We start from the raw sequence: 23,063 nt of genomic DNA on the forward strand, positions 1-23,063 counted from the left end.
CGCCTAGTAACAAAAGATGGCGAATGGTGCATTTCATATTCAGTCTATAGCTGTGTCCCAATTCAGGGGCAGCAAAGAATCGGTTTTAATCTGGCATCACGCTCACTTCTCCCACTCGAATGAACAGGCTCAGAACTGCCGCTTGTCTCCTAAAGGGGCGGGGAGGTGACGAAACCTACGTAACACAGATTGCGACACATAGGATTGCAAGTGCACCGCCTCCTTTCTCAAATGTTAATAATGAAGCGGACGAAATGTGGAGAAAAGTGTAAATAGAAAACTGCTGCCTGAAAAGTTAATCCGTCTCCACCCAGCTGTTTCTTTTATTAAAAAGTGATCCAAACCACCACACATCGAACCCTCACGTCACAACTGCACCAAAGGAGGAGAGAAGATGCCAGGGCAGAAGAGAAAAGGATTAAATCTTTTGTGCACTGATGTTATGATCTACAGTCTAGATGAAAAATTGTTTTTGACCACCTTGGGATTTGAAGACAACCTCATATGATTCTTGATTTTCTTGAAAAATACGACCAATCTGCAGCGGACGTGAAAAGTTTTTTAAAATTGTTTTTATTGTTCCCGTGCTCCTCCCCGGACTCCTCTGCATCCAAAAAATCCAGACTCTTGCGCAAGGGACGCAACAAAATCCCTCCTGGCCTTGAAGCACTCGTCCAGTTAAGCACATTTACAGATATGCTGGATGATATCACGCAGGAGCCACACCACTGCGTGGCATGACAGACATGTAAATAAAACTGTTTAAAGAATATAACAGAAGAATTGCGCGCTCTCGGCATCCGATGCGCGTCCCCGCCCCGGCAGAGGCTGCCCGAGATCCCGGGAAGAGGAGTTGGAGCTGCGCGAGTTAAAGTTGGGCTAAAGGGGGGGGTGAGAGGATACTGCAGAACAATCTACGATTATATTAACATTGCCCATGCGGAGAAACGTTTCCTAAGTGAAGGATGACTTGCAAAGTACTGAACATATGCCTCTTATTTTTGGGTTTTCAACATTGCTCATCACGTAAGTCTTGTGAAACAGCAATTGTTCATCTCTTATCGGTTGCTAGAATATCATTCAAATATTTCAAGGTGTATATAAATGCATTTTCTGCAGATTATTTAGCGTGTGGTCGTGTGTTTTAGAAAAAAAAAGTTGCAGAATAACATTCGGTAGGCGAATAAGTGAAAAATACCACTGGAGGGTAAAATGTAGCCTGAGGTGTTGAAGGGCAATGCACGTTGCGATAAAACCATAGTCTTCAAACACAGATCATTACATTTCACTGCTTGTTTTGCCTAATGCGGTTTTAGTAAAGCGCTGTTTTGTATGATCACACGCAAAAAAAAAAAAAAAGTGTAGAAGCAGAGCCGCGCCGGTCCTGCAGCAGAAGGTGCGCACGGTGATCCCCATCACACTGGAGTGTCTGCATTGCAGTGCTTTCTCTCAGCCAGCATGCAAGTTTCTGCACCGTGTGGGTTCAACTCTCGACTTCCCTGCAAAGCACGATGCCGCCCGTGTGTCTATTGTATTGTTTCTATTATAATAACCTTCGTGTCGCATTGACAGTGTATGCAGTTGTTGCTGAAAATCCGCTGAGCACATTTTCAAAGTGGCGGTTGAGGGAGCAGGGCTTCGGCGTCCTGACCGGGACCAGCCCACTGCAGTACTTTTTTTTTTTGGGATGCCTGTGTTCCCATCACCTGTTCATATAGAACCCCGCATCCTGCGCACGACGAGCGTGGATTCACCTGGCAGAGAAATAATTGCCCACTTATCAGTGCAGCAGTCCTGTGGTGGATTTAGTTGCATAGAGGAGGGGCTGTGTTTCTGGCTAAAATTGGGTGAGGGGGCTTTTAGGGAAAGGTGCTATCTACCCATCTATCAAACATGTATGCATACTAATAAGCTTTACAGATGATGTCATTGTCAGGGGCACTTCAGAAGATGTTGATTGTTAATTAACCCCATACAGTGCATTGCATGACTCATTCGTTTTTACATCTGTGGGAGATCAGGGATTAGGGATAGGAAGTCATGTGACCTCTGGATAGTTTGGAATGTTGGATTCTGGATTGTTCAAATTACAGGGAATAGAAGTAACAGCCCTCAGCTAAAGCTAACCCTGATATAACCCTGTATTGTGGTGAAACAAAAGCTCAACCAGATTTACAGTTTGTGCACTGAGTGTTAATGTAAGTGGATCCACTAGATGTTATGCACCTTTCTGAACTCTGAGCTTTTGTAGGGAAATAACCTTCCCCATAGGCACAGTGTTCATATTTGATATATATCATGTTTTTCTCTGATGTAAAATGATTTTTATATGATCATCCTACTGCCTCTGCTTTTACTAGGAGGTCTGTCACATATTGTGCTCGGAAGTGAATCATACTATCTTGCCATAATAGAGAATTGAAAAGTGAATGAAAAGTAGAGACTGCAGTTGAGTGGAAGTTTGATAACCTTATTGAATCACTGCATGCTAACCAGTAAGTTGAGGCCTGTGGGTTTGGGTCGTACTTTATTGCAGGCCAGGCCAACTGTATGTCTGCTGTGTGCATGTGCACAGTGGAACTGTGCCAGATTAAAATGGAGCCTCAGATCCCAGAGCACTGTGACCCAGTGGGGTGGGGCTGAGACTCTTTCTTTAAGGTGTGTGCGTGTCTGTGTAGGTGTTTGTATTAGCAGTCTCAAGTTTATGTTTATGCTTTGTACATTCTGTCATGGTTAGCAGTTCGTGCAGCAGGGGACTGACTGTTTGGTCTATTTGTGGGGAACTAATATCTTGTGAAGGAGGCGTTTGTTGCTCTCTGCGGAGACAAAAACATGCAGCTGTTTCAGATCAACATTTAAATCTGAATGTGATTCTGATGTGCTGCATGGTTCGGGTTTTTATCGCTGGCTGTAGTCAGACACCACCCACTGTGATGCCTGCCTGGGTATAAATAATTTAGGGAAATCCCTCCAATAGTAAACGCTGTATATATTTTTTACTTCCTCTCTGTTCTGATGCAGGATTTTGTTTTTTATATAATATTGTTGGACATCTGCATTCAGTTCACATCTGCATGCATGCAGGGTTGCTGTCTGAATCCTCAGCAGCCACGCATCATAGGCAAGACAGTGACAGCCAGAGGAGGGGCCTCTCTGCATACTGTATGTAACCCGCAGTAATGATTGTGTCAGCCCAGACAGACCGACCTACACTTACAGTAGACTGATGATTCAGCAGGAGTGATGATAGAGCTCTATCCCCACAGCCTCTTAATGATGAATGGAGATAGAGATTTCTCTGTGTGGTGAAGAGAAGTGAGGAGAAGGAGGAGTGTGTGTGTGTGTGTGGGGGGGGGGCATGCAAGATCACAAGTAGAAGGGTGAAAACCTAGTGACAGGATGTTCTGCTCAGCCTTCAGGTGCACTTTATCTACTGCAACATGACAACGCCCACTTTTGGAGAGAGAGAGAGAGAAAGGGGAAGAGGGGCAGAGAGAGAGGAAGAAATAAAAAAACAAAAGACAAAACAGGGAGATGATGATGAGAGAGCGTATGAGGTAATGGGATGCAGTGAGCGCACAACAGAGCGGATGATTTTGGGATGGAGATAAAGAGAGAGGGGAGTCAGAGTGACAGTGCGTGACAGTCTTGCCATGAGGCGAGAGGTTCAGGGTCTGAGTGGCCTGGGTTAACCTGCTGCAGTCTGGCATGGAGCTGCTCTTCGCATTTAAAGTCAAATTCCTCTCCCTTCACTACTAATTGAGGCATTAAAACAAATCGATACATTTTAAGCCATTAGCAGCGAATGAGCTTCGGGTGTGTAACTGCAGCACAAAGCCCCCAAATATTTTTGTTTGAATGGCCCGTTTTGAGCAGGGGATCACTTGCAATGGCTCTACAGCGCGGTGTTGCCGCAGAGATCTGTTATTGATCGTCTGTAAACATTTCTGTGTTATGAAGGTGGCGAGAAAGCTTCTTAGGGAGGCAGGCAGAGGCTGAAAGTCAAGGTCACATTTCCCCTGCTCAGCACGTTTCTTCCACATGAGTGTGCAGGCTGTCCTTGCAGGAAAGGTGACAGAACTCATGCTCATTTGACTCAGTTCATTTTTCCACATAATGGTGTATTCACGCTGTGTAATGGCTCACGTGACATTTGAGGCAGTGTAAGGCAGCAGATGAAAGCTTCCTACTCCCTCATTCATATTTCTTCACTGTAACATTCTGCTCTCATCACTCAGACTCCTTTTCCTCCACAAAGGTGTTTTTAAAATTTGAGGCTGTGCTGTATCCTTCCTTATCGTGCCCCACCTGCAGCCTGCATACAAATTCTGCTAAAGCACCCTGTTTTCAGCCACTGTTTACTGCCTTTTCTCTTGTGCTCCATGACCTCTGGGACTGTAAGAACATGAATTACAACATCAGAACTACAGTAAACAACTCCGTACGTTTAGAGAGGATTATACTGTTGAATGAAGATGGTCTGGCTGGAGATGCTTTCATTTTCCTCGTCTCTCTATTTTAGTTGGTCCTGAGCACACTCAGATAAAAACGTTATTTTTTGTATCTCCCTAACTTCTCATTCAAGTTAAACCCAATCCATCTATATTTTTCTTTTAGTCTATATCTATATTAAATCCCTTGGGGGGTATTAAAGAGCATACTTCAACACTTAAAATGAGACAGTGTTTCTCTTGCAGCTTGAGGTGAGGGCATCGCGCATTTATCCTCAGCACTGACACAAGCAAGATTAGGTAGAATTATGGTCAGTTGTAATAGCCTTGGGCCGAGGAGCACGCCTCAGCAGATGGGTGATGGGCCTATCGGTCTCATAAGCACATGCAGAATGCAACCGTGACACAGCCACAGTCTCAGGTTGACTTTCATGAAACTGCATGTACTTTTTCAAGAAATACACCAGACATGCAGTAAAATACACACATACACACACACACACACACACACCCACACCCACACACACCCACAAAGACATCTACATGACACCGCAACATCTTTATTCTGTCTCCGCAGCACTGACCAATACACGACCAAGATCCATCTTTGTACTTTTTTTAAAATATGAAATGGGTGTTGTGTAACTGCATGACGTTCACAATAGTTTATCTCAGAGATAGCTGTTGGTTTCATAATTTACTGCTGGTCCCACACAACCTTTGAAGAAATGCAGATGCTAAGATGACACACTCTCTGAGTAGGTGTCAGCTCACTTGGTTAGATTTGTAAGTCGTGGCCCACCTGCTTATAAGGAGGCTATTTAGGGGTTGTGCATTAATGAGGAATATGAATCTTTGACCTTGCCATCTGAATACTTTAAATAACAAAAAAACCTAAATGTGTTTGTGCTGCACTTTGAATTTAACGGGACTGATCAAGCTGAATTTGAATTTTGTGTCTCCTGGAGCATGCACTAACCTCTAATTAAACTCCAAATGTTTTTTTTTTTAATCAGGCTGTGCAGCAGTGCGAGTCTTTGTTGCCCAGAACTGTATAATTTTGTTGCAAATGCTGAATTATGAGACAATCTATTTAATAACCTCTGACCTTGGTTTCTTCCTTATTGTCACCGCAGGAGAATGTGTTGATCCGCTGGTCTCCGGGCTCTATGCCTCCTCCTTTCTGGCTTCCTCCAGATATAACTTCCTGTATTCTGCCAATTTTGCCAAACTGTATGGTAAGTCCTTAACTTCATCATTCACCATTCACCTTGGAGACCTTTCTCACTGCAGATATTTGAACTTATTATAAGAGCACAAGTGTAACTAATAACATTAATGATGACTGCCATTGCAGCATTTATAATATTCTCTGTATATAAAGCCTTTTGTGGATCCAGAGGGAGCTGCACAAAGTCTGATAAATTGCCTCCTGTGATGTCATTTGAGTCAGTATTAGTTGGGGCTGAAGACTACAAGTTTGAACCAAAATCTCCAACTGAACTGTTGACAATTGAGTTGCATTGTGGGTAATGTAGGTGCCAGGTTTTGACAAGGAAGAGGAATGCATGGATAAAAGAAAAAAGACGACCTCTTTGTTCTGCTGTGTCCATTTTGATACTTTTCTGTTTAAACTGTCCATCATGAATCTGACTATGTTTGAGTGTAACACCAAAATCAGTGAAGTACTTTCATAAGCACTATAAATATAAAATCTGCTTTAATTTTAGCACAGAAATATGGACCTCAGATTACATAATCTAGCAACTGAAGGAACAATTATAGTGACTGTGTGAATTTAGCTTTGAAACCTGCTAACTTGTTGGTTAAAAGATATATGCTTACAGTACAAGTAATTGGCTATAATTAGATAAATATATTGCTTTATACTAAATGCTTCTCAACAAAGCAGCTGAACCTGCTCATTAGAGGTCTCCATCCCCAAGTCTGTCTCAAATTCAAAATGGCTGCCGTAAATTACAGGTTCAGTTGATGTCACATTTGGTTTGGTATTGATTTTGTGGCCATCAAACTGCATCTGTCACCCTCCAATCAAACAATTGTCTTTCTCCCCCTCAGGCAGCAGTGGCTGGTCCCCATCTCCGAGGGACAGACAGCCATGGCTACAGGTTGACCTGGGCAGGAAGTACCGACTGGTGGCCATCGCCACCCAGGGGACCTTCAACTCATATGACTGGATCACCAAGTACTCCCTGCTCTATGGAGACCGACCGGATTCCTGGACGCCGTACATCATGAAAGGAGGAAACTCTGTAGGTGTCACTGAGCCAGAATGGTTGTGGTAGGGGCGTAGGATCAGGGCCATAACACGGACGAGTAAAGGATTAACTAGTCAAATCTTCACAGTCGATTCTGCATTCAGTGGGTGCTTCATTATATTCATTGTCTCTGGCACTGAAACAAAGACAGCACAGCATATTACCTCTCTCAACACTGACAGAGCTAATCTCATCATCAGTTCATCTCCGGTCTCTTAATAAGGTGTTAACGGCATTGCAGTGACTCAATAACTCTCTCGTCTCTTTCTCCGTCGCATCTGTTTGCAGACGATGCCTGGAAACTGGAATTATTATCAGGTGAAGAGGAATGTCTTCCATTACGCCTTTACTGCTAAACACATTCGTCTGCTGCCTCTGGCGTGGAACACGGAGAACGGAGGGAAGATCGGTGTGAGGCTGGAGCTGTTTGGCTGCTCTTATGGTAAAAATGACTGATGGATGCTACACAGGGATTTACAGCCTCTGATTCAGATCTGGGGGCATTTTGCAATCCCAGTGCTTAGTCATATTTGACAATATTCCACTATACCCACGTGCCAAATATCCCATAATATTTTCCCAGTTAATAAATGACTAAGCTCAGAATCACCTGATTCTTACTTGAGAACATCCTACACTAGCTAAATGCCAACACCTACGAGATACTGCAGAAAATCAGATAATCCCAATAAATGCTACATAAGGTTGCACCTTGCTCAATACAAAATGGGCAATATTTAAAATTTGTAGTTATATATTTTGAAATTTTCTCTGTGTTTCAGATTCCTATGTCCTACAGTACAACGGGGATGACTCGGTGGTCTACATGTACCCTGAGGAGAGGTCGCGCACACTGCACGACCACATCGCCATAAACTTCAAGACTCTGGAGCAGGACGGTCTGCTGTTGCACAGCGAGGGGATTCAGGGAGACCTCTTCACCCTGGAGCTGAAGAAGGGCCGTCTCTATCTGCATATCAGCCTTGGTACAGCATGAGTCGTAAATACACTGGAAATCTTTTATAGTATTTGGGCGCTCCTTTGTTGCAAAGGGCAGTGGAGAGGAAAACAGGAAATGAAAGGGGGGGGGGGGGGGGGGGGGGGGCAACAATGGTCCCCGACTAGACGGACCTCATTTCCTAAGCCACCACAGGGACACCCTTAAAGTTGAATTTATGGAAGGGATTTTGATCCACAGTTGTGGGAAGAAAGAAAATACTGGTTTATGTGACGGTGACATCAATCTCAGAAAGAGGCAGGCTTCTCTCAACCCTGAGATCAATATTGCTTGTTAGGTTGTTGGCTGGAGCCCTACAATAACTTTGATGTGAAAAAGCTGCTCTGAGCACTTTCTGTGTTTGCCATTTGTTTTCTAGGAAGCAGTGTAGTGCACAAAGTAAATGGCCGTACTACACTGACTGCTGGCAGCCTTCTCGATAACTTGCACTGGCACTATGTCACCATCAAGCGTTATGGTAGAGAGGTGAACTTCACAGTGGACAGTCAGACAGTGACAGCCATCTGCAATGGAGAGTTTACCTACCTCAATCTGGATAAGCAGGTAACTTAGCATCTGGGTTAATTATCCTCCTTTAGTTATATTAATATCAACGAATATGAATTCAGTTAACTGACTGTCTTGGTACCTCTTAGTTGTATGTAGGAGGAGTAATAGAGCAAAACCTGCCTCACCTCCCTACCACGCCAAATTTCCGGGGCTGTCTGGAGAACGTCTTCATCAATGGCATCAACATCATCGACAAGGCCAAGAGAGAAGAGCCAGACATTCGCATCCCGCGAAAGGTAGGACATTATACAAACCAGCATTCTAGTCTTTTGTCTCCTATGATCTTATGATGGTTTCACCAAAATCAATGATCTGTCTTCTATTTTCTTTTTCTCACCCTCAGAAAAAGATGCATTTCGCCTGCCGTGACATTCTCCTCAAGCCGATGACCTTTGCTGGGCCCAACAACTACCTGCAGGTGCCGGGCTTCTTCAGGAGGCCTCGTATGTTTGTCAAGTTCAAGTTCCGCTCCTGGGACTACACAGGGCTGCTAATGTTCACACGCTTTGCTGACGACCTCGGTGCCCTCGAGCTGGGTCTGAGTGAGGGACAGATCAACGTCACTATATTCCAGCCTGGAAAGAAGAAACTCCAGTTTGCTGCAGGTGGGCTAAGTCATGGCATTGACAGAAAAGGTTTTGGAACGTACAGTTTCATAATGCTTCACTAAGCGCCGCTCTTTCAAACTTTCCATTTTCACAGGGCATATATGCAATTTGCAATAATATGTGAAAAAAAAAATCATCTTTGATTTCAGACAGAGGTAGACAGAGTCTTGCTATATGTGTTTCTGTGTATTATCATGTGCAGAAATCCAAAGCTCGATACACCTGCCATGTCTAGTTCAGATTGATGAGCTATGACAGGGTTTAGCGAACTGTCAATTCCAGATGAAGGTTGTGCGTTGTGCATGTGATCTCTGTTCTGTTTCTCCACTCTCTAGGATACAGACTCAATGACGGCTACTGGCATTCCGTGGATCTGGCAGCCAGAGACAACCTGCTGACCCTCACCATTGATGAGGAGGAGGGCTCTCCGCTGAAGATCACCAACCCCTTCACAATTCGGACGGGGGACCGCTACTTTTTTGGAGGTGTGGTTGATGACTTAAACAACTGCTGACAGCAAAAAATTAACAGGCACCCTTAATCTGCGCTGTTACGTTCATACAACATTTGCTTTTCCTTGCACTCAGGTTGTCCGCAAACCAACAACACTATAAGGAAGTGTGAGACCAAGCTGAACCGCTTCCATGGTTGCATGCAGCATATCTTCATAGACAATGAGCAGCTTGATATCGACATTATTCTGCAACGACAGTGGGGACGCTATGCTGAGCTGTTGTTAGGAACCTGTGGCATCACTGACAGGTAGGAAACATTACTTAACATGCAGTATCTGCTGTACAGCTTACGTTATTTCATGTATGATGACTGGGTATATCATATGATTCTTGGTGTATCTTATTGGCTGTTTTATTGAGCTAGAGTAATGTGATCTCATTCAAGATGTTTGTGAGGCACTTGGCATTGTATTGTGAGACTCATAAACCCTGTATAAATGTTTTTTACGAACGTTTTTAGAGAAAAGCGAGAATGTGGAAATGAAAGAAAGAAAATGACACACTTATGTAAGTCTCTCACGTTTTTAACATCTAAATACTCAGTATAAGCATCTGTTCCATTTACAGATGTACTCCGAACCCATGTGAACATGAAGGCAGGTGCATCCAGTCCTGGGATGATTTTATTTGCCTTTGTGAGAACACAGGCTATAAAGGAGAAGTGTGTCACATGTGTAAGTGCTGGCTCGACATTGTAATAAGTGTTTCTTCACAGTTAATAACACCTGGCCCATTGCGATATTTCTCCCTAATAATAACAAATCTCACCTCTCTCCCCAAACAGCCGTTTATAAAGAGTCATGCGAGGCCTACAGACTCAGTGGCAAGTATTGGTCTGGAAACTACACCATCGATCCTGATCTCAGTGGACCGCTGAAACCATTCGAGGTGTACTGCAAAATGAAGTGTAAGCAAGCACTGTCAGCAACAAAACACAGCTTCATCAGCGATGTGTTAAGTGCTTGCTAGATCCTTTGTGGGTTGTTAATGAAAAGATGAAAAAGCAAGACATCAGGTTATCGTGCTCCTATAATGAGTAATGTTTAGTGAAGTTTCATGGGAAATTAAAAGGGTTCGTCAAACAAGATAGGTCCAGCTGTTTCTGTGTGTGTGTGTGTGTGTGTATGTGTGTTGGAAAATTGTGCTTCTTCTTTAGTAGCACTCTGTCTTTCTGACATTCTTATCAGACATTAAATTGCTTTTCATTCTTTTAATTTTTCTTACATTATCATCCTGCCCACCCTATGCCCTATATCTGTCACACTTCCTCGCAGCCTATAAAGCTTGGACAGTGATTATGCATGACCGAGTGGATGGTACCAAGGTGACTGGGAGTTCAGTAGACCGGCCATATATTGGAGATGTCAACTACTGGAATGCCACCTGGGATGAAGTCACTGCTCTGGCCAACACCTCCATGTACTGTGAGCAGTGGATCGACTACTCCTGCTACAAGTCCCGTCTCCTCAACACCCCCAGTAAGTGGGATTAGTCAGGTTATTAATTTTAGTAGTGTGCTAATGGAGAACAACGAAGATAGGAAACTTCAAGGATGCACTAACACATCATGTCTTTTCCAAATAGATGGAAGACCTTTCGGTTGGTGGATTGGTCGCAACAATGAGAGTCACTATTACTGGGGTGGGACATTCAGAGAGGTCCAAAAGTGTGGCTGTGCCATCAACCAAACCTGCACCGACCCCAGGTTTCAATGCCACTGTGATGCTGACTATAGACAATGGTGAGAGAAAGACACATTAAGCAGGTTTAGCTTGTATCTGTGACATTGACCTTTTAACATCAACCCAACTGTGGCTTCTCAGGTTCTCAGATAAGGGCTACTTGGACTTTAGAGATCATCTGCCTGTGAGGAAGGTGGTGGTCGGGGATACCAACAGGACCGGCTCAGAAGCACAGTTCACTGTTGGGCCCCTCCGCTGCCATGGCGACAGTAAGCTTAAATAAAAAGGGTTGTGCTCGCGCAGTGGTGTTCAGTGTTGTTCGAAGGGTTGGTAGTCGATTTTCTCAACATGTTTTTCAACTGCTTCCCACAGGAAACATCTGGAACACCATAGCCTTCACCAAACCCACCTACATAACCTTCCCCACCTTCAGGCCCGGATCCAGCGCTGACATCTCCTTCCACTTCAAAACCTATCGTGGCAATTGTGTCTTCTTGGAGAACTCTGACGACCAACTTCGAAACTTTATACGGATAGAGCTCAATTGTGAGTTGACTCCCCTGGAGGCAGGGAAGTGTTCTCCTCATACAAGTGATAGATTTGTCTTAGAAATACTGCAAGTTTTTTGTAATTATTTTTTCTCACTAAAGCCTCTTTCCTTTTCCAGCCACCCATGACCTTGCGTTTGTATTTATGGTTGGTGACGGCATCATTAATGTCACCCTACACTCCATTGTGCCACTCAATGACAATGAGTGGCACTTTGTTCAGGCTGAGATTAATGTGAAGCTGGCCAGGATCAAGGTTGATTATCAACCATGGGCTGTGAAACGTTTCCCGGGTCAGACCTTTGTCACCATGAAGTTTACTCATCCTCTCTTAGTAGGTAGGTTGCCTGAAAGACTTTGGAGGCTTAAAACTGTCATGACTGAAAGAACATTTAATTGGTCTTCTAAACTTTGATGGAAGATGATCAACCACTGATAAAAGTATTCTTTGTATCAGGATCAGCCAACCGCACCCTGAGACCGTTCTTGGGTTGTCTTCGAGGGTTACGGATGAACGGTGTTCCTCTGGATCTAGAGGGGAAAGTAAATGAAGAACAGGGTATAAGGAGGAATTGTACAGGACAGTGTCTCAATGCTACCATACCATGTCGAAACAGCGGCCAGTGTATTGAGGGTTACGCTTCCTATACTTGTGACTGTAACAACACAGCCTTTGATGGTTTCTACTGCCATAAAGGTGAGTTCAGACATGTTTTTCTAGATGAATCCTGAGCTTAGAAACTGACATCATGTGCAGCCATACTTTGAAACAGATGTAGATATTTAATTCCACAATTGTCTTTTCTAAGACATCGGCGCCTACTTTGAGATTGGCTCATGGATGAGGTACAACATACGAAAGAAGCCCATATCAGACGAAGCAGCATGGGCCAACTGGATTGACCCGCACTACGACAATTTTAGCCTCGGCTACAATGACACAGCAGATGACATAGAGTTCAGTTTCAGCACTGTCCACACACCAGCTGTGTTGCTCTACATCAGCTCCTTCGTTCAGGACTACATCGCCATCATCCTGAAGACTGACGGTAGGAGAGGCTCAGAAACAATTTAATTTCTGAAGTAGGATTAAATTTGCTGGATTGCAGACTACTCAGTCTCACAAAAACATTCATTGATGTAATGCAGCAAACAGTATATGCTATTGATGTATGTTGTTGCGTCTCTCTTCACAGGTAGTGTAGATCTGAGGTATAAGCTGGGGCTCATAACACACAAGTACCAGCTGACTCACCGAAACCTGGCAGATGGATATCCCCACTATGTCAACATCACCAGACACAACAGAACCATCAAAACACAGGTTTGTACTCTCACCACTGTGACTGTGTAAACTCTGATCTATGGTTTATTTTATTTTCAGTGAAATCATGAAGAATTGCACCCAGCTAAGAACGTCCAACTAACAAACCTATCCAAATTTTCTTTAAATTACAAGAAAACTGTGATCCACAAATTTCTTTTGTTTCATTTGTTTTCTTGCTGTGAAGACTTCCCAAGACGTCAAACTATCCTTTTAAATAATATAATAGCTGCTTCATATCGAATCTCTAGAATGCAGTTAGGGCAAAGAGAAGCAGCTCTGTTTTTGTAATTGTTCACATAAAAAAAAAAATGTGTAAATGGGTCTGTTGGTGGTGTTATGGCCATTTATACATTCTCTTCATGAATCACTTCCCTTCCTGTAATGATGATTTTAATCTGCCCACAGGTGGATTACATGGAGCCTATAGTGGAAAAGATAACCTTAGTGGAGGACGCCAGGTTTGACTCTCCGAAGTCCATGTTCCTCGGCAGAGTGATGGGTAAAAGTCTAATTTACCGCTTGTCGGCGAGGATGCTGCCAGTATTATTCATGCATTACTTATTTGAAGTACAAAGTACAAACTGTTCTTTGTGTCTGCTCCTTCAGAGGTTGGTGACATCGACTATGAGATCCAGAGGCATAATGCTCCAGGCTTCATAGGCTGCATATCTGGGGTAAGATACAACGTCTATGCCCCTTTAAAGGCCCTCTTCCGTCCAAATGAAACAGACCCTCCGGTAACGACACAAGGCTATGTCTCTGAGTCCAACTGTGGCGCCTTCCCTCCTGTTCTGGGTTATGTACCATGGGAGGTAGACCCCTGGTTTACCAGCATAGGTGAGTTTATATGTATGTCCCATAATGTATTCATACATGAAGAGAGTAGTGGTTTCTCTTCAGCCACGTAACTGTGTATCTCTCTCTTTCAGAGTATATTTATATCCACGATGACCTAGGCCTGTTTTGGATAACAGGTGAAATTACATTTTTTTCCTTGTACTCTAATACACTTAATCATACATTGCCCTGAATACACAAATGTTGCATATCTACCATGTTTCTGAATTGCTGCATTCAAAAGTAAGACCAGTGATGTGACATTTAGCAGTTTATCCAGTTTATTTTGAAGCACTGCTCTGCTCCCTCGTTTCTGTTTTACTCACTACTCCCTCCCCTGTCCCAGATGAGACAAATCAGTTTGAAGTTCTTTCCTTTTTTCCTAAAATCCTCTAATCCTAAATTAGAGCAGGGTTGTCAGATTCCAACGTGGGCTTTTGAGTGTTTATTCAAGCGTCTGGCTGCAGGCTCAAATCTATTACGTGGCACAAAACTGAAAAAACTAACTCATAGAAAAATAAACAGTATTTCTAATGCACTGTGACCTAATTTGTCTTTGCAAGAAATATATGAGCCATGTTATGTTATGTTATTGTATGTTATGTTATTAACTTATCAGTCATTTCTACATTTGTTTGAAGTACTTATTCAGATACAGATAATTCACAATGAGCACAATAACTTGAACAGTACATTAAGCCTCCATTCTTTAACACCATAATCATGACACAATAACAATAGCACAATTAGGTTAAAGACATATAAAGATAAATATAATTTGAGGGTCTGCGGTACAATATAAAATAATATATATATTTTTGATATATAGATATAGATTTCTGTTCTACTTGCCTGTTCACTTTGCCTTTAAACACACAAAGGAGTATGTTAAAGCCATGAGTTTACACAAACAAGCATGAAACTGAAGCTTATAGATTTCTGGAAAACATTAATATTTAATATATTCCTTCATCTCTTTAATCCCCATGATAACATCACACCTTATTACATGAGGACATGTTGTGTGTTGAGAACAGATGAACTGTCTGCAGCGCAGTATTACAGATGACGGAGTAAATTAGAGCCGGTCCTCCTGATGAGCAGCTGAGGCTGGAGTCTCAGGATTAAAGTGCAGCACAGAGAGCTCCCTGCTCCATCCCTGTCTGAGACCTTTACCGGATCAGCTAAATTTAGTCTGCATGGGCCCAGCTCACTGTTCATCATTGATACATGCTTCAGCTTAATAGATCATTCAGCTTCAGAGCTATTATGCTAATGCGGTACATCAGCGTGTCATTAAAGATTAGCACACCGTTCAGGCATCCCAACAATGTTCCCCACTGGTTATCAGACATCATTCCTGTCTGATGTACCGCTCAGAATAAAAAACAAATTACAACTTTGATTTAAATGTAGCTGATAATGTTGTGCTGGTGAACAAATTCTGTCAGATGATACTCAGGGCATATGTTTTTTCTTAATTTTTCCTGTGACAAAACCAGTTTAAGTAACATTTTTGCTTTTTTGCTGCTCTAAACAATATGCTAGTCACAGAATAGCTTTCCCAGAAAAAAAAAGAATACTGTAGCTCACCAGATATTATATTTTATCAGCAGCATCAACAGGATCGATCCATGCTCTGTACCCATTTATTGAGGGGCGGAGGCCTTTGCCAGTAAACATTGGCAGAAAGGCTAAGAAACACTGTGGCCATTTTGCAGGTCCATTACACACTGAACACCCTGAATGACAAACAAACACACACCTCTAGGCAATTTAATGTCTCCAGTTTGCCTGACCTGCATTTGTTTGGACTGTGGGAGGAAACCCAAGCAAATGCAGGGGGAAACACATTAAAGCTGCACTCAGAAAGGATGAGGGTTGAGGTCTGAGCCTTCAGCTGTAAGGCAGCAGCTTGAGCTACTGAGCAATCATGTTGCAAGAAAGAACACTTCTGGTTGTGAGTGCCAATGCTCAGAGGCAGGAGGTCTGTGAGAAAAGCAATCACAGTACAAATTGAGGACTCATTTTGGATGCTGATTTCTTAATGGCCATCTACAAAGCCAGCAGACTATGATGTTTTAAAATTTGTGCATCATTCTATTATTTGAGAATCAGTGGGAAGAGATAGAAGGGAAACATAAGGAGAGAGAGAGGGATATTAAATTTTAACTTGAACAAAACGAAATGAAAATATAAGGGACTGGGTAGCATCAGCACCAAGGACTTGAGCAGACAGATATAAAACTCAGCTACAGGGACAGAAGAGAAAGACCAGTGCAGGCTTATGTGTGTCACTGACAAGTGAATTTTGGGATGTGAAGTGCAACAACAAACTTTATACAAAAAACAAAGCACAAAGGATATTGCAGGCACAGTAGACATCTGATAAAACAATTCAGTGAGCAGTTTGGACTCAATGCCTATTTTGAATCTTGTATTGGATCTTACAGGAGGGTGAAAATGGGGTTATTATATTGACCTAAATTCACCCACTGATATTGTGCAATAATTATGTAGATAGATTTGTTTAAATATTATTTGTGTGAACAGATAGACAATTCGTGCGTAAATGTGTAATCTGTAAATATAAAACACCTTCCACAAATACAAAAAAGAAATTTGCAAATTCACAAAGATATCTTGCAAAAATAAAAGGGATTTGCAAATACACAAACAAAATCCACAAATAAAAAAATTATCTGTGAATACATTCAGTTACTTTACAAATAAATTAAAAGTATTTGTGACTATCTTCCTAACAATTACAACTTTCAAACAGACAATTGTGAATAAATTTTCTATTTGTGAAGAAAAAAAGCATTTGTGGATCTCAAATCTACACACACAGAGTTTTGAAACAAACTTTCCGCCAGTCATAGTATATTATGGCAAAAAAAATGAATAGCATAGTAAGGCATTAAAAGGTCATAGTAAGGTAAGGCATAAAAATGACGGAATAAAACGTTGTAGTATAGTAAGTGATAAAATAAGCCATTGTATAGTAAGGCATTAGAGTCACCAATTAACCTAATGTGCATTTCTTTGAAAGACCCTAGGCCCGGGATTTGAACCCAGAATCTTCTCAGTGTTGGGAAGCAGTTCTATCCACTGCTGTACCATGATGTACTCATCTGAAGGTTTTAGTCTAGTAATGCATAAAGACGTCAAAGTATAGTCAGGCATAAAAAGTCATACTAGAGTAGAGTCAGAGTAGTAAGTCAGAGTATAGTAAATCATAAAAAATGAAGGTCAAAAAAAAAAGTCATAAAAAACACCATACTAGGGGTTTGAACTCACCACCTCACTGTAGGACAACAGCTCTAACCACTTGCTCACTGTACCAACCCGTAAAAAGGACAGTATAATACGGCATACATAAGTCATAGTAAAGTAAGGCATAAAAAAGTCATAGTATAGTATGAGAAATACGTCAAAGTATAGAAAGGCATGAAAGGTCATAGTATAGTAAGGCATAAAATATCATAATACAGTAAGGAATAAAACATCATAGTATAGTAAGGCATAAATAATCATAATATAGTAAGACATAAAAACATAGTATAGTAAGAAATAAAAATGTCATATTATAGTAAGGCATAAAAAGTCATAGTATAGTATAACAAAAAAGTCATAGTATATTAAGGCATAAAAAGTAATACTATTGTAAGAAATAACAAAGTCATAGTATAGTATGACTAAAATGTCATAGCATAGTAAGGCATAAAAAGTCATATTATAGTAAGAAATAAAAAGTCATAGTATAGTAAGTCATAAAGTCATAGTATAGTAAGGCATAAAAAAGTCATAGTATAGTGAGGCTTAAAAACGTCATAGCATAGTAAGGTATAAAATGCCATAGTATAGTATGACAAAAACATCATAGCATAGTAAAGCATAAAAAGTCATAGTATAGTATAACAAAAAAGTCATAGTATATTGAGGCATAAAAAGTAATACTATCGTAAGAAATAACAAAGTCATAGTATAGTCTGACAAAAAACTTCATAGTATATAAAGGCACAAAAAGTCATACTTTCGTAAGAAATAAAAAAGTCATAGTATAGTATGACAAGAACGTCATAGCATAGAAAGGCATAAAAAGTCATAGTATAGTATGACAAAAACGTCATAGCATAGTAAGGCATAAAAAGTCATAGTATAGTCAGGCAAAAAAATGACATAGTATAGTAAGGCATAAAAAGTCATAGTATAGTAAGGACTAAAATGTCATAGCATAGTAAGGCATAAAAAGTCATATTATAGTAAGAAATAAAAAGTCATAGTATAGTAAGTCATAAAGTCATAGTATAGTAAGGCATAAAAAAGTCATAGTATAGTGAGGCTTAAAAACGTCATAGCATAGTAAGGTATAAAATGCCATAGTATAGTATGACAAAAACATCATAGCATAGTAAGGCATAAAAAGTCATAGTATAGTATAACAAAAAAGTCATAGTATATTGAGGCATAAAAAGTAATACTATCGTAAGAAATAACAAAGTCATAGTATAGTCTGACAAAAAACTTCATAGTATATAAAGGCACAAAAAGTCATACTTTCGTAAGAAATAAAAAAGTCATAGTATAGTATGACAAAAATTTCATAGCATAGTAAGGCATAAAAAGTCATAGTATAGTATGACAAAAACGTCATAGCATAGAAAGGCATAAAAAGTCATAGTATAGTATGACAAAAACGTCATAGCATAGAAAGGCATAAAAAGTCATAGTATAGTATGACAAAAACGTCATAGCATAGTAAGGCATAAAAAGTCATAGTATAGTCAGGCAAAAAAATGACATAGTATAGTGAGGCATAAAAAGTTGTAATGTAGTAAAGCATAAAATGTCATAGTAAAGTATGACAAAAACGTTATAGTATAGTAATGCATACAAAGTCATAGTATGGTAAGAAATAAAAAAGTCATAGTATAGTAAGAAATAAAAATGTCATTGTAAAGTAAGGCATAAAAAATCATACTATCGTAAGAAATAAAAAAGTCATAGTATAGTATGACAAAAATGTCATAGTATAGTAAGGCATAAAAAGTCATAGTATAGTAAGGCATAAAATGTCATAGTATAGTAAGGCATAGAATTGCATAGTATAGTATTGAATAAAACATCATTGTATAGTAAGGCATAAAAACTCATAGTATAGTATGATAAAAATGTCATAGTATAGTAAGGCATAAAAAGTCAAAGTATAGTAAGGTATAAAATGTCATAGTATAGTATGACAAAAACGTCATAGCATAGTAAGGCATAAAAAGTCATAGTATAGTATAACAAAAAAGTCATAGTATATTGAGGCATAAAAAGTAATACTATCGTAAGAAATAACAAAGTCATAGTATAGTCTGACAAAAAACTTCATAGCATAGTAAGGCATAAAAAGTCATAGTATAGTATGACAAAAACGTCATAGCATAGTAAGGCATAAAAAGTCATAGTATAGTATGACAAAAACGTCATAGCATAGTAAGGCATAAAAAGTCATAGTATAGTCAGGCAAAAAAATGACATAGTATAGTGAGGCATAAAAAGTTGTAATGTAGTAAAGCATAAAATGTCATAGTAAAGTATGACAAAAATGTTATAGTATAGTAATGCATACAAAGTCATAGTATGGTAAGAAATAAAAAAGTCATAGTATAGTATGACAAAAATGTCATAGTATAGTAAAGCATAAAAACTCATAGTATAGTAAGGCATAAAATTGCATAGTATAGTATTGAATAAAACATCATTGTATAGTCAGGCAAAGAAAATGACATAGTATAGTAAAGCATAAAAACTCATTATATAGTAAGGCATAAAAACAATGTAATATAGTAAGGAATAAAAATGTCATAGTAAAGTAAGGCATCAAAATGTCACAATATACTAAGGCATAATAATGTCTTAGTATAATAAGGTATAAAAGTCATTTTAGATCCACAAATTCTTTTTCGCTTCACAAATATAAAATTGATTCACAAATGTCTATAAATGTTAGGAAGATATTCACATGCTTTTCATTTATTTTAAAATGAATCGAATGTATTCACATTTATTTGTGGAATTTGTTAGTGTATTTGCAAATTCATTTTAATTTAGATATTTTTGTGAATCTCCAGGTTTTTTTGTATCTTTGGAAGGTGTTTTATATTTACAGAGTACACATTTATGCACAGATTGTTCATCATTTCACAGAAATAATATTGAAACAAATCTAACTCCATAAATAATACAGCATTATAAAAGCAGTCATACAGAGCCTGCTCCTCACCAGTATTTCTGTCTTCCCCCATTGTGCTGCATATTAACTCTGACTGTGCTATTTTTATCTTTCAGTCATTGTCATCCTGGCGCTACTGCTGCTCTTCGGAGGCCTGTACAGCATCTATGTCTACGCGTATCAGCAGAAGGGCAGCTATCACACCAACGAACCCAAGAACCTGGAGTCTCCCAGCAGCTCGAGGCCACTGACTGAGACCCTGAGGAGAGAAAAGAAGAACCTCCCAGAAATTGAAGAGGAGTTCAGGAGTGACTAGCATCACAGGACCTATGGGACAGTGGGCGGGGTTTGACTAGGGGAGGTGGTTGGGCAGAGGGAAATAGCACTTACAACAACCACAGATACCTGTATTGAGTTTTCTAATTGTTTTGTTTTTTTTGTTTTTTTTTACATTTTGGTTTGTGTTTCCTTCCCCCGGTTGAGTGGGATCTGATGTCTGGTGCTCTACATAGTATGTATTTTGGTAAGTTCTAGTTTTGCTGGGTTCAAAGTTCAAATCAAGCCCCATGTTGCGTGAGTAGCCAACAAGTCTCACGCTGTATTGCAGGGTGAAATACTGAAGTGCCTCATCTGAGCAAGCTTGATCTGAAGCAACCACAATAGCTTATTCAGATAGGGTTTAGATCAGACACTGTGGGGAGAAGGGATTTTAAAGGATGTTTAATTACAGTTCAAACATCAGTTTAAATTACTCACACTTTTATTGATTGATTTCTTTTCTGAGCCATTTTTGGAACGGATAAAGCTACAGCTATATCTTACTGTATAGATTTATTGCCATCTAAAATATACCTTTTGATGACAATCTCTCATGGAGCCATTTTCGACACCGTAAACTCATGATCCGTGCTTGGGTTTGAGCAGTGAGCACATATGTGAGCTGGTCTACTAAACCAGTGCAACAAAAATCCAAATAAATACAAAACTGGTGTTCGTGAATGAAAACAAACAACCCGTAGAGAGAGCAAACTGACAAGCATGGAGCTTTGAGATGTTAAGCTTTGAGATGATACATATAGACTGTAAAAGGTATACACGCTTCTCTTTGTTGTATTGCAGCCTATAACAGTGCATTACCTATACAGAATGGCACATGTAAGTGGTTAAAAATTGCCATAGTGTCAGTAGATAGCAGCTTTGCCGATCACAGTGTGCTCACATTCTCAGGTAAGGCTTCAGAAGGTGAGAGTGTGATTATTTGAAGACGTACCTCCAGGTGTGTGAGCTAACAGTCTGGTGTTGGTGTACTGCAGAGTCAAAATGAAAGTCAATGTGATGAAGCTCGCCAGGGACAGGGTGACCTAAATATCCAAGTTATCATTCCTTCTGTCTTACTTCTGGTTACTTAGGTTATGGCCAAGCTGCCAGGAGCTCTGTGCCACAGAGCGCTTGACTCGAGCAGACATCTCTCAAATTATATAACATCACAAAAGAACCAGTCTTCTCACAATAATTTCATCTCCCAATGATAAAAAAATAAAACATATTTCAGGAAACAGCTGCTCCCTATTTCCCTGTGGAGAAGCATTCATATAAACACACACAATAACATATGTACAGAGGACCACATGAGTGTAAATGCTAATCTTTTACTTAAGACTCACTAACTCACTGCTCGAATATTTTTGCATAACGCTTTAGGACAGTAGCCAACCGCTCTGTCATCGCCACTGCTGCTTGTTTAGCTGCTTCCAGTGGAAAGTTTAAAAAAATTCTACCTATAGTCCAATGAAACTTTCTTCTCTGGCAAGAGGAAATTTCATTTGATGTATGTTGCAACCAAAGCTTAGGGCTATCATCCCTCACTGCAGCTGTCCTTGCCACTAAAGCACTATTGTGTATGTGAAAAAATAAGGGGGGGAAAAAGTAATACATTTGCAACATATTAGCTATGCATATGTAGAGCATGAGTGCACTTTGCAGTAACATGCAATAATATGAGCTTCTTTCAGCCTCCAATGATGTTAATGTTTCAGTTTAATTTGCAGATGCATAATAGCAAATAGTATGTAATGAGTGTATACGTGAATATACGAATAATGTATTAAGCGACTTTTTTTATTCCTATGGTTTCAATTCAGATGAATGGAGTGCTTTGAATGTAATTCCTTTGACTCTGTAATGTATGAGCAGATGCTACAGTGGAGACCCGTTTTCACTGAAGGGCTGCTTCAGCACTGAAAGTAAAATTATTCATGGTACCTTTTTAAGAACGCTCAGGATAAAGAAAGTACAGCACTTGTTCTCTGTAGTACTAATACAACTCCAAAACTCAACACTGTTGGTTTTCCTCTGTTACAGATGGACGGGACTGTGCGAAAATGTACAGAGACAGAATGTACAGTAGATGTAAAAAAAAAAAAAAGAGAATTGCAATTACTATAAAGACACGACTTGCTAATAATGTATGAAAATGTACAGATTTGGCCAAAGCTGGCACTTACAGGCTATATTTTTAAGAATGTGCTGAGAGGAGATGAATGAAAAATGAAAAGTGAGCAAACAGAATGAAACTGATCAATACAGAGAAAAAGTTTATGTTTTTGTTAAATGGACAATCACCACTCAAAAGTTCATACTAGGTGCAAGCCAAAAACTTTGGCTCCAATATGCTTTGTTGCCTATTAGGGAAGAGTCGACTTATGTATTATATAAATGTATACACCTTACTGTATTCATTGGTAAATGAATTATAAAGATTCAGCCTAGCAGTGTCATTTCATTACTAACTCACTAGTTTATTCATGCGTGGTCCCTGGAGTGTGTGTATGTGTGTGACTGACTGGATATTTAAGTGTTTGTGTATTGTGCCCACCGAGATACAACTTACCGATGTTACATAATGACTGATCAAAAAAAACAAAAAAAACAAGCAAACAAATGTGCACTGATGCCAACTATCCAGCTCACTTATTGTAGTGCACCAACGGTATTAAATGAAACAGAAACAAGGCCTGGGTGAAGCT

At 40.0% G+C, this 23,063-nt stretch overlaps 1 protein-coding gene across 1 annotated transcript; it reads left to right on the forward strand.

Annotated features, from left to right (window-relative positions):
• Nucleotides 1-299: 299 nt before the first annotated feature.
• cntnap1 (contactin associated protein 1) lies at nucleotides 300-22,462 on the forward strand. Its single transcript, XM_022739747.1, has 24 exons — nucleotides 300-1,026; nucleotides 5,588-5,689; nucleotides 6,531-6,724; nucleotides 7,019-7,172; nucleotides 7,513-7,716; nucleotides 8,107-8,291; nucleotides 8,384-8,533; nucleotides 8,641-8,902; nucleotides 9,241-9,390; nucleotides 9,493-9,667; nucleotides 9,988-10,094; nucleotides 10,205-10,327; nucleotides 10,695-10,898; nucleotides 11,005-11,161; nucleotides 11,244-11,371; nucleotides 11,475-11,648; nucleotides 11,770-11,988; nucleotides 12,108-12,347; nucleotides 12,460-12,699; nucleotides 12,847-12,974; nucleotides 13,383-13,476; nucleotides 13,584-13,814; nucleotides 13,907-13,951; nucleotides 20,154-22,462. The coding sequence occupies exons 1-24, from the start codon at nucleotides 966-968 to the stop codon at nucleotides 20,351-20,353; spliced, it is 3,927 nt and encodes a 1,308-aa protein (XP_022595468.1). The 5' UTR covers nucleotides 300-965; the 3' UTR covers nucleotides 20,354-22,462.
• The last annotated feature ends 601 nt before the right edge of the window (nucleotides 22,463-23,063 follow it).

This window comes from Seriola dumerili, unplaced genomic scaffold (assembly GCF_002260705.1).
Source record: "Seriola dumerili isolate Sdu_G_001 unplaced genomic scaffold, Sdu_1.0 BDQW01000044.1, whole genome shotgun sequence".
Taxonomy (NCBI): domain Eukaryota; kingdom Metazoa; phylum Chordata; class Actinopteri; order Carangiformes; family Carangidae; genus Seriola; species Seriola dumerili.